The sequence below is a fragment of the Cetorhinus maximus genome, chromosome 2 (assembly GCF_964194155.1).
Source record: "Cetorhinus maximus chromosome 2, sCetMax3.hap1.1, whole genome shotgun sequence".
Lineage (NCBI taxonomy): Eukaryota > Metazoa > Chordata > Chondrichthyes > Lamniformes > Cetorhinidae > Cetorhinus > Cetorhinus maximus.
The window spans coordinates 83,121,996-83,134,955 of NC_135880.1; the positions used below are offsets into that span (position 1 = coordinate 83,121,996).

The 12,960-nt window shown below is 40.6% G+C and overlaps 1 protein-coding gene across 1 annotated transcript in view; it reads right to left on the reverse strand.

Annotated features, from left to right (window-relative positions):
• The window catches only part of dtwd2 (DTW motif tRNA-uridine aminocarboxypropyltransferase 2), a 171,907-nt gene that overhangs the window by 90,536 nt on the left and 68,411 nt on the right, over window positions 1–12,960 (reverse strand). Inside the window, exon 3 of the mRNA XM_078566593.1 lies at window positions 7,998–8,092. Within this exon, the coding sequence (XP_078422719.1) occupies window positions 7,998–8,092 (95 nt within the window). The remainder of the gene's footprint in view (window positions 1–7,997; window positions 8,093–12,960) is intronic.

Genomic DNA, 12,960 nt, shown 5'->3' on the forward strand with positions numbered 1-12,960 from the left:
TATGATGCGAATATTATTTGCCACTCGTCAGTAGAAACCTGAATGTTGACCAGGTCTTGCTGTATGCGGGCACAAGCTGCTTCAGTATCTGAGGAGTTGTGAATGGTACTGAACACAGTCGAATCATCAGCAAATATCCCCACTTATAACCTTATGTTGGAAGGTCATTGATGAAGATGGTTGGGCTTGGCACACAGATTTGCTGTATTCAGTACCTTCAGCTGTTTCTTGATATCATGTGGAGTGAAACAAATTATCTGAAGACTGAGGAACTCCTGCAGTAATGTCCTGGGGCTGAGTTAATTAGCTTCCAACAACCTCAACCAACTTCTTTTGTGCTAGGTATGGCTTGAACTAGTGAAGAGTTTTCCACCTATTCACATTGACTTCAGTTTTGCTGGGGCTCCTTAGATGCCACATCCAGTAAAATGCTGCCTTGATGTCCAGGGCATTTACTCTCACCTCCTCTCTGGAATTCAACTCTTTTGTTTGGACCAAAACTGCTATGAAGTCTGGAGGTGAGCGGTCCTGGTGGAACACAAACTGAGTATCAGTGAGCAGGCTGTTGCTGAATAACTGCCGCTTGATAGCACTGTCAATAACACTTTGCATTACTTTGCGATGATTAAGAGTGGATTGATGGGGCTGTAATTGGCCGGATTGGATTGGTCCTGTTTTTTATGGATAGGACATACCTGGGCAATTTTTCACAATGCTGCATAGATGCCAATGTTGTAGCTGCAATAGAACAGCTTGGCTAGGAGCGCGGCTAGTTTTAGAGCACAAGTCTTCAAGACTACACTGGAATGTTGTTAGCAGCCATAACCTTTACTGCACCCAGTATCTTCAGCTGTTTCTTGATATCAGGTGGTGTGAATTGAATTGTCTGAAGACTGGCATCTGTGAGGGTAAGAAACTTAGGATGAGGCAAGATGGACCATCCACTTGGCAGTTCTGGCTGAAGATGTTTACAAATGCTTCAGCCTTGTCTTTTGCACTGATTTGCTAGGTTCCCCCATTATTTAGGATGTGAATGTTTGTGGAGCTTCATCCCCCAGTTAGTTGTTGCTTTATCCACCACCATTCAAACTGGAGGTGACAGGATTGAAGATCGTTTGATTGCATCCGTTGGTTAGAAGATTGCTAAGCTCTGTCTATAGCATGCTGTTTCACCTGTTTAGCACGCATGTAGTCCTATGTTGTAGCATCAGCAGGTTGGCACCCTTTTAGGTATGCCTGGTGCTGCTCCTGGCAACTCTCCTACATTCCTAATTGAGCCAGGGTTGGTCCCCCAGCTTAACGATAATGGTAGAGTGAGGGATATGCCGGACCATGAGGCACAAGAGGCACAAGCCTCCAGAAGTTAGTTAGGAGGAATTTTAGCTGACTGAGCAGGGTGCTCCTTGGTGTCTGGTGTGTAGATCGCTGCCATGTTCTCCATATGGCAAAGTTTGACTTTCCTGCGGTGATTTGCTACAATTGAGTGGATCAGCTATTTCAGAGGGCCAGTTAAGAGTCAACCCCGTTGCTGTGGATCTGGCAGACTTCCTCAGCTGAAGGAGGTTAGTGACCCAGAAAGGTTATGAAAATCCTATAGGGTCATGATCGTTATTGATGAGGCTAGCATTTTATTCCAGATTTATTGATTCATTGAATTGAAATTCCCCCAACGGCCATGGCGAGATTTGAACTTGTTTCTCCTGAGCATTAGTCCATGCCTGTGGATTATTAGTCCAGTAACACCACACTGACATTCCTTTTAGAATTTTCATTTTCAATTAGGGATGGTTGTTTGATGAACTTTCTCCTATTTCATAATCACTGGGAATTTTAACGTGAAAAGCAAATAGTTGTTCTTAACCTATAAAGCCACGAGAAAATACCGCTCAGTACTCCGCACTCCGCTATCTTATTACCAAAACTTGAATGACTCATTGCCATCATCCCTTTCAGAAATCAGTTCCAATTGCATTACTTTTAGGGCCCCTTATTTAAGTATTTATATTTTTTCAAGTTGTAAATGGTGGGGAATTGTTTGGGGGGGTGGGCAGAGGGGTTATGAAGCCCAGCTGTAAATGGGGTTCATGTGTTTATTCAGTGAGTAATGAGCCATACAGACCAAGAAGTTGCAAGTTAAATTTACAGTCTGCATGGAGTTCACTGAACTCAGTGAAAGTAAGCTTAGAAGTGCTGATTTGAAGAAGAAATCATCCAGAGGTTTCATCATGATTGCTATCAAGTAATTTGCACACATAAGTTACGAGAAAGCTCATTGCAACAGTATTGTTAATAAATTGTGGTTCATGTGAGAAAAATGCAAAGCTGCTTCAGAGCTTCCATGCCTGGATCAAGTTTAATTGGAAAATATATCAGCTCTGTGCCTCATTTATTTAAGTAATACATGTGTTGAAATTATTTTATGTTATACCATGGTGCAAACTGAATTTAATTTTGGGTACTTTTAATTGAGTGTATGTAAATCAGGCAGATTTTGGAAGTAGCATTGATTTGTCATTCAGGCACTTGACAATACCAGACCTCAAGCATTTAAAGGGCCTTAATGTTGAGCGTGTTTAAAATTGTTTCACTAGATTTACACAGAATATAATTAGTGTTATGAGATCTAAACTTTCCTTATTGGTGAGCGGGGACCAGGAACTCCAAGTCCTGACAGGCCTCAGGAATTTCATGCATGCGCGAAGTAGCGGCGCATGTGCAATCCAACATTTTTGTAAATTTTTTGGGCCAAGGACAGTCCGCCTACATAAAAAGAAAATGGTGCAAAAATGGGGTCTTGTGACCCAGGAGCAGGGCACCATATTCAGAGAAGAGTCCCAGACAGGGGACAGGGAGACGTCCAAGTTAAGAAGAAAGAAAGAAAGAGAGGGGTAAAGAGAGAGGTTCCAAGCAGAAAAGGGGCTGTGGTTGGCAAACTTTAAGTAATGGGGGCTTGGTAGAAGCCCTGAAGGTCTAAGAAGGCAGCAGAAGGTTGGTGACTCCGTGCTGTGGGCCGTTGAGGTGAAGGTAACCCTCAGCGCAGTAGTGTTCTGCTCAGTGCGACTGAAGAGCTGACATTGTGCTTGTGCGTTGGTGCTGGAGTGGAGACTTGAGAATTCAGGGGAACGGAGCCTCGGAAAACGAGACTCAAACTCTGCGAGGTACGCCATCGTTGAGGCTGTCTGAGTTGGAGCAACGTTTGGAGAGAATCCCAAGACAAGATACTCAAAATTGAAGAATGGAATCCCTCGTGAGAGAGAGACAGTGTTTTAATGAATTTGGTTGACTCAGTGTTTACTGATGTCTGGGTGGGTTGTTGAGAAATCAATGGAATCTGTCATTTATTGTGCAGTGCGCTTTATTCAACCACAGTTTGCCTGTTAATTTACATGTACCTTATATTAATCCTGAATGTTAAAGAATAAGACAGATATTACAATTTGTTTTATCTTTCTGACCTTGTATAGTAAAATTTATGTTTCTTTGTTCAAAACCCGTGGAATCGTGTGGCTTTATTCTCTTAGCAAGTGTCTTAAATCTCAAACACTGTTTACTTTAAGTAAAAAGTTACAGGTCCTTAACTGGATTGTACCAAGAACTTGGGTGTCTGGTCTAGAATCACAACATTAGCTTCCATATGTTCTATATTCTGTTTAAACAACTATGACAATTCCAAGAAAAGTGGTGACTGTTCACAGAAGCTGACATACCTTAGAAGGAGATATGAAGCTACTACTCAGGGCTAATTGCATGCCAAATGGCAAAAGAGGCAGGCTATCTATTAGGTTAAGCAGTGTCCAGCAAATATGGTTAACTCCATGTGACATTAAGAAGCAGCCATGAGAACTGGACACAGTAAACACTTATAGGCCCTGACAGAATCATAGTTGTAAAGTTGCAGATCCATGCACTAAAGCTGGTTAATCTTCCATCTAAGTTATTCAAGTACAGCTCTGACACTGACATCTACACAACAATGTGGAAGATTGTGCAGGTATATCCTACCCAGAAAAAAACAGGATGAATCTAATCTGGCAGACTATCATCTTCTGAGACTCCTCCCAATCCGTAAAATGATGGAATCAGTCTTCTATATGCCATCAAGCAACATTGTTTTCAAAAACTCTCTCAACTTATCCTGCCATCTTCAAAAATTTGCATATGTGAACCCCCAGTAATTTCTGTTCCTGCACCCCCTTTAAAATTGTATCATTTGCTTGTATTGCCTCTTCACTTATTCCCACCAAAATGTATCACTGTATAATTCTCTATGTTAAATTTCATCTGTCTATTTACCAGACTGTGTCTTTCTGAGTTTTACGTTAACTGAAAACTTTGAAATTGTGTCTAGGTCATTAATATATATCAAAAAGACCCCTGGGGAACACCACTATATACATTTCTCCAGGCTAAAAAACTGTTCCAGTTCACCTATATTCCCTGCTTCCTGTCCTTTAGGTAATTTAATATCCATATCCTTTAATCCCATGGACTTCAACTTTGAAGTCCATATGCACAACATCAATTGCATTATCATCAGCACTTTCCAATACTACAGTGAAGAATGCAATCAAGTTAGTCAAACACATCTTAGCCTCACAAATCCAGGCTGACTTTCTTTGATTTTTAAAAATTTGTTCATGGGATCTGGGCATCGCTGGCTAGACCACCATGTATTGCCCATCCCTCATAGCACTTGAGAAGGTGGTGGTGTGCTGCCTTTTTGAACCACTGCAGTCCATGTGTTGTAGGAACACACGTCAGGTGTTCTTACAACACTTGGAGTGTCAGTTAGGAAGGGAGCTGCAGGATTTTGACCCAGCGACAGTGAAGGAACAGCGATATAGTTCCCAGTCAGGATGGTGTCTGACTTGGTGGGGAACCTGCAGTTGGTGGTGTTCCCACACACCTGCTGCCCTTGTCCTTCTAGGTGGCTGAAGTCTCGGGTTTGGAAGGTGCCGTTGAAGGAGCCTTGATGAGTTGCTGCAACGTTTCTTGAATATGTACACACGGCTGCCATTGTGCGTCGGTGGTGGAAGGAGTTAATACTGAAGTTGGTGGATAGGGTGCCAATCAAGCGGGCTCCTTTGTCCTGGATGGTGTCCAGCCTCTTGATTGTTTTTTTGAGCTTCACTCATCCAGGCAAGTGGAGAATATTCCATCACACTCTTGATTTGTGCTTTGTAGATGGTGGACAGGCTTTGGAGAGTCAGGATGCGAGTTACTGTCTGCAGAATTCCCAGCCTTTGACCTGCTCTTGTATCGACAGTATTTATTTGGCTGGTCTAGTTCAGTTTCTGGTCAATTGTAACTACCAGAATATTGAGAGTGGGGGATTCAGCAATGGTAATGCCATTGAATGGTGCTGAACATTGTAAAATCATCCGTAAACATCCCCACTTCTGACCTTATGATGGAGGGAAGATCCATTGATGAAACAGCTGAAGATAGTTGGGCCTAAGATACTACCCTGAGGAACTCATGCAGCAATGTCCCAGGACTGAGATGATTGACCTCCAACAACCACGACCATTCTTCCCTTAAGCTAGGTATGACTCAATAGCTCATACTTCACAAATGCCAATTAATTTATTAGAGATTACTGCCCTAATATCGACATTAAACTGACTGACCTGTACTTTATCCCTCCACTCGTTTTAAATCAGGACTGTCACAGTTGCAATGATCTAGTCCTAGGCGGAGTAGATGATTGTAGCCAGAGACTGGCCAATTTCAACCCTAAATTCCTTCAGTAACTAGTATGGATCCCATTCGGATCAGATGACTTGTTTTACTTTGAGCACTGCAGATCTTTTAAGTATATCCATGTTTATCTATTTTTATTCTATTCAATATCACTGCTACCTCATCCTCAACCACTACATAAACAAAGAGATAAAAACAAAAAGCTAAAAGCTACTGCGGATGCTGGAAATCCACAACAAAAACAGAATTACCTGGAAAAACTCAGCAGGTCTGGCAGCATCGGTGGAGAAGAAATCAGTTAACGTTTCGAGTCTTCATGACCCACATAAACAACATGTTCTCGATGCAATGTACTTATTTGGTACCTCAGTGATGCTCTGTGCCTCCACGGGAAGCTGGCATTGACTCAATGGACTGAATAGCCTTCTTGTTGTCATAAATGACACTATGAACCTGGTATGACTTGTTCAGTCAGTGCACCTGAAAGTGCGCCTTTCCTCAGGACACCAGTTAAAAGCTTGTTTGTTTATTCAAATGATTCAGTAACAAACTGGATACTGAATTTTAGAAGCTTGTTAAAGTTATACTTCAGAGCTTTGTTTTACTTCAGAGAGAGATTCTGTTGAGGGGTTCATTGTAGCCTTAATTTATTTATAAATGAGAATTCCAAAACAGTTGTCTATGTAAAGGTGTATTTGTTTTTCACAATGCAAATCTCAATCTATATCTTTCTCTGGCCGTAACTCTATCTATGAGTTTCTTTTTACCAATAATTTCAAAAGAAGCTGGAAAATGAATTTTGGAAATCTTTGCGAAGTAAATTTTCAGAGAAAAACTATTGTCAGTTCTTTATTCTTTTACTTGAGAGATATGTTGACTTAGAGAGAATAACTACACTTTGTTTAGATGGAAAATTTGCAAACAACAATTTATGCACACAGAAATGTGTTTATTCAGGGATGTGCTTAATAATTTATTTCCCAGGCAGCAATCAAAATATACTTGCTACACTGTCTCTAAGAAGGTCTTAGACCATTCTTTCCAACGCCTTTCATTGCTAATTTATAATAATTGACTACTTCCAGCTTTAATTCGGATTGAGCAATACCACAAAAAAATCCGCTAGTATTAAAAATAATGATGAATCATTTCAAATTGGTTCGATTTGGAGTGATTTTGGAAAATTACAAATTAAATCAATCGCCGATAAACTGGTTTCAAATGGGCTTGTCCATTTACAAGGAAGTAAAATTATACTGGGGCATTTTTTTTTCTTTCAACATTCTTCTTAGAGCATCCTGATCCAGAAATACCCAAGAGGAAAATGGAGCGCTTTTCAGTTTAAATGAAAAATATCCAGGTAGAACAAACATAAACTAAAAATCTTCCTAACAAATCTAAATTTGATGAAACAATAGAGATACGCAATTAGACAGGCCCGCAGATGTTATCTATGATCACTATTTTTCAGTTGATCCAAGTGGCAACTATCAAGCAAGTGAAGTAACGCTCACACCATAAACTCGCTTCATTATTTTGATTCTCCTGGGTAATACATGGGTAGTTCATGGAGACTTGAGTCCTTGCCTTGTCCCATGCTTACGGAGTGGTGCCTCTCAAACTATATATAACCAATTCTCTCTCTAATGGAGAGAGATGCCTATGATCCTTTATGGACAATGGCTAGTTACCTAATTACCTGGGTGATACACTGTGGTATCTGAAGATTAATGGAATGACAGATGTAGCATCAGTCCAGATACAGCCATTCTGTCTATTTAATTAGCAACTAAAAAGCCAAAAATGAACAAGTTCCAGTTGGTGTGAGTGACTTTTTTTTAATTATGCATTTTCATCTTTTTTTAAAACACTACATCTATCTATTTCGATAGCTATCTGTGGGTAAGTATAAGTTAAATCCATTTCACTGGTAGTCTAGGAGGCCATCGAGAGTGTCCACTTTCTAAGAAGACATGGTAGCCATGCAGGCTTTCCACATTCCTAATATTTTAGGAGATTACCTGTCCTTTTTAACTTGTTTATGAGGATTCCTTAGAAGTTGGAAGGAGGAAAGAAAAGGAAGGAAGAAAGGAAAGGAAGGAAGAAAGGAAAGGAAGGGAGGGAGGGAGGGATATATAAAATAAGACAGAAAGAAGGAAAAAAGTAAAGACATTCATATAGCACCTTTAATGACCTAAGGATGGCCCAACGTTTGCAGCAAATGGAATATTTCTGAAGCGCAGTCACTGTTGTAATATAGAAAAGTAGAAGTACGGAACAGAACGTATCTTTACCTCTCTTCACTAAAACGTCGACCAATAAAGACTTTACATTTGTCAGCTGGAAGGCAGGCAGCAAGCAGAGGGACAGTTCTCAGCACACGATTCCCCTAATTTAAGAAAAAAATATATGAAGTGTTAAGAGTTTTGAGCGATTACACTAAAAAAGAGTCCCACCTTCAAAGTTGTAATAAATCTGTTTCTCTGCAACTTATGTTTTAAATTTCTAATCATGAAATATGAGCGTTCATAGAAGATTTGGACAACATTTTTATCCCAAGGCAAAAGTGGGTCTGGAGGCAAGCGTGCCAGCAATTTTTCGCTGCTAGCCAGTGTGCTGGTTTGCGGGCATGTTCCCGTCTCCAGTCTGTTGTCAAGAATATGGCTACTGAGAGGTAACAGATATCCACCAGCCAGTATGCCGGTAGTCAATTAGGCCAATTAAAGTAACAATAGGGGTACTCTTCACCTGCCGCCTGGATTTTCCTGATGGCTGACAGGCCCCCACAATGTGTCCGGTGTGGAAAGGTGGCAGGCCGGGAAGGCCAGAGATGCATCCTATAAAGAAGCCCAGCGTGGATTCGCGGGGTTGCGAGGGCCACAGCTGCGGCCACAGACCATCCAGCGCCAGGGCTTTCTCTCAGCAATAATCAACTAGCAGCTGTGACCTTAGCATATTTTGTTCCATATACAAGCTGTTATGAGTGCAAGGTTTTATAAGATGGTTAGTTTTAAACTGTCTCTTTAATTCAATGTAGAATGGAGTAACAAAGAGGGCATGTGACTTCCTACAAGTTCTGCCCAAAGATAAGCCTATGTGACCTGGTGGCTATGGGGACCGGGTCAAGTACTATTGAAAGCCAAGTACCAGTTTTCACACCTAGCCACAAAGAAAGGAGCTGTTGGCTTTGGTATGGGCAGACTTACAAACTCTCAGGCTTGCTGACTCATAAATCCTGGAGAGAGAGAGACAGACAGAATCCCGGAGAGAGACACACAGGAAAACAGCAGGAGAAAAGGCTATTCTCTGTTATGTGCCAGACAGAACGTGGGTGGGAGCTCGTTCTCTGGTTAAGAGATGGAGCCTGTAGAGATTTAAGGGCACTGGAAAATTTGTCCTGGCATGGCCAGTAGGAGTCACCAGACTGGGCCTTACTGTTAGAAATTGGTTCAACGATTCTCCGAAGACTTTCAGTGGAAGTTAAATGTTACAGCTCAACATAGAACAGAAACCCAACCCTGTGTGTATTTAAAAACTTTATCCTTATTACTAATTCTTATTTTTAAACTGGACTTTTGTGCTGAATAAAGACAATTACGATGGTTTACCCTTTGTCTGGAAATTATCTCCAATGGTCTCCAGAATAAAAGAATTCTCTTCTCAGTTTCGGGAATGTCACACCTTGTTAAACCTAAGGAGCCTCTAACAGACTACCTGGTGCTGTACAGACCAATTTTAAAGGGAGCTACGGGAATTCCATTTGCATTTGATAAGGCAACCCTGATAGTGGAGTCCAAGGGTCTGCTGAGACAATGGCTTGCCAAACACCAGACCCTCAACTCATAATGAAACACTATCAGTCCTGAAAACAAAGCCAAATTCCAAACGCTGGATAAACATCCTTTGTAAGTCATTGTGGAGAAGGAAGGTCACATGACCTGACTCTGGCTTTTTGAGCAGTTTAATATTACCTTTCTGAGCTGTGCAATCAGTCTGCTGTTTAACATCCAACTGGCAGGCCACACAGAACAAGCTCTGTCCAGGTTGGACCATAGGTCCATCTAACCTGACTCTACCGGAAGGTTTTGTAACATCACCTACAGAACTGATGCAATCTCCACGTGCCTACTTCATTGTGCGGCATCAGCCCCACCTGCAAAAGCCAATCTTACAACACCAGCCTCCAGCCAGCCAACCACTGAATGCCTACGTCAAAGACTTCCTCATTGGACTCTGTCTTTGGGACTCTGGAGCTCATGTGAACCAATATTCATTTTCTTTGTGGTCCTTGTACTATAGAACCTCTTTTTCTCTATCCCTCCCTTTGCTATGTGAATGTGGAGAGGGACGTTGCTAATACTCCTTTTCGAGAGTTTTGAACATGTGCAATAAATTGACCTGCTGAGTTAATCCTAACTTGAGTTTGATGCGGGGTTATTAGTAAAATTGAATCGCACAAAAAACGAGGGGTTGGAAAAATATGCCACCCCTATTCTTAAAAAAAACAAATTCAAAATACCTTCTGTTTACGGACATGTGGTAAGAGGAAAACAGTGCTGTTTGAACTGACCTCCTGTCTGTAATAGGGGGGCTATATTTTCTGTAGTTGAGTGTACTAGTTACCTAATAAGTAACGTTTAGTCAATGTTGCTTTTAGTATGTTTGTTACAGTAAAAGTCTTAAAACACAAAATTTTGTCATGTGATCCTTTGAGTCAGTCACTGGCAATTCAAATCTCTTTTTAAAAACTTGTTGGTCTCTACAAAGATCATAGCAAAATCTTCAAAGGGCCTCTCTCCTATTGTAGGAGCACCCACATCTCCCGATAAGGCTGGTGGTCATCCAGAGCCGTGGGCCCTCCAGTCTAGCACGGGAACTCGCCCACAGGACACATGGAGGTGGTCCCTTAATTGGCTGCCTCCTCAAAGGTCTCCTCTAGAGTCCTGTCACGGTGACTTGAAAAATTCAGCCCAGCATCAGGATCAAAACACTGAACTGAAATTCAGCCCTAGAAGTTGGAGAATTGATGAGATTTCCTCCTTACTTTTCCTTTGCCAACTTCAAATAAATCATTCCAAACAAATCTGTCCCCAATAATAATCAAGAAAATTTCCTTTTCCGAGTAAAGTATTTATTGATTTACTGGTAGATTGATGTTGGTGGGAGGAAGTTAACAGGAAAATAATTAAATTGTGTCAATAATCCGTAATATTTCCACAGCAACATAAATCTCTCCCTAATGAGAAACAAAAAGCATGAAATCACGTCACACCATGCTTCATAGCTTAATGGAGCACTGGCATGCTTGTGCCACTGCAGCAAATTTTGGAGGTTGTACGTATCTTTTAAATTGTTAATCTGTGCAAGTGCTAATCATTAAACCCATTTGCTGCTTCAGTATAAGTTCAAAAAACTAAAGTTTTAAAATAAATAATTCCTTAACAGGTAATAGATTAACCTGACAGTGAAAAATCTCTCTCAGGCCTGTAATCCCTGTTTTGTTCACTCTATCTGATAGACTAGTTTAGAATTCATGGATCTGGTCAAATAAATGGAATTTCACTCACCTAGAGCTCGATCTTAGTTTCTCTTCATATTCTATGCTCTATTCCTCCATATAAATGAGAATTGCTTTCTTCCACAAGATCTCATGCACCTGTGCCATTTATCTAGGCAGAACACTGCAGAATACAAATTTCATCACAATCTGCACCCATACACCTCTGCAATTACCTCTTAAATCAAACTTGCAACATAACATGATCATTTTTTCCTCCCTGAGTGAAATTTTCCACTGAAACTCTGACATGAACTCATGCGCAATTGGTGTTAATGATATTTAACAATATGATACTGATTACTCAACTGGAGAATTGTTTGTACAGTGCGCATACTTAACTATATTTTCTTGCTCACAGTCTTTTCGTTTAGGAAAGGGTCGTGTTGATCTGGTAAATATTACAAGTTATTGACATAATTTATTTTCCTTTGAATTACTTCACACCAACACCATAGTATCCATCTACTAGTAAATTAGTATTTTTTTGAAGCTTCAATACAAGGGGTACCATGAGGTATAGATCTCACAACTATTTGGAAGAAAGACAAAAATTATGATGTAATAGGCAATAATGATGAGCCCACATCTGAACCATTAACTTCTCCGTTCTCTACACACATTCTGACCTACTGACATCATTGGGTCACGATTACAGTTTTAACTCAATTATCTGAGCAGAAAGCCGCAGTGAGTTTTTCACTAAGCCAACCTTGTGAGGTAGTAGATTTAGGCAGATGATGTCCGAGAAAGTATTTTTTTAATATATATAATGGCACTTTCCTCATGGAGCCAGGAGAAACATGAATGTACCTCCAAGCCACACAAGGTAAGTTTATACCTCCCTTGCCGAAAACTTATGCTCCATTTCCCAATCACAAAACCCCCTCACAAGACAGCCCTAATAGCCAATTGCACCATATCCCTAATTCCTAAGTGTAATTTTCTGCCACTTCGCACCAACTTACTGTTAGAACACGTTGCCCAGCAAGATTTAAATGTGGCCCAGAGTTAAAATTGGCCATGGATCAAATAAGTTTATCTTTAAAGCTTTAGTCAGCTGTCCTCCCAAGTTGAAGGATTAATGTATACAATCCCCGAAGTTTCTCTTCTTTTTCCTTTTAAAGTTTAACCATTTAGTGTTTCTTCCCCACAAATGCCATAGATCTCTACATTCATCTACTCAATCTACTATACTGTCAATGTTCTCTTGAAGTTGTTCATAGTGTTGCTCAGTCAACTACACTTGCTATCATGTGCAAACGTTGATATTGTACCCTCAAACCCTATCCAACATTCACACATATTTAGGGGAGCAATGGTCCTAACACTGATACCAGGGCTATTGCTGTTTACATTTGTGGCAAATATTGGAGCAGCAATGAATGGCATGAGACACAAGAGCATTGCAACTTCAATCTCCCATTTTGCAGAGTTTCTGATTGCATGTTGCTCAAGGAAGTGGTGCTTGAGCAGAGAGCAGGATGTCTTTGTCCCTATGGAGAAGGGAAAAATAACACACACAAGAGTCCCTAAAGTGCCATTGTTGTGCACATTATAATGGGAGGGTAAACTGAAAAGTTTGGTTGTGTTCCGATGTATTGTGCCAAAAGGTTTTAGGGTGGGTGTTAACATCCATGGCATATTCTGTAACATAAATTATTTGTTTCTTTCTTTAGGAAGGAATAGAGTGAAAAAAG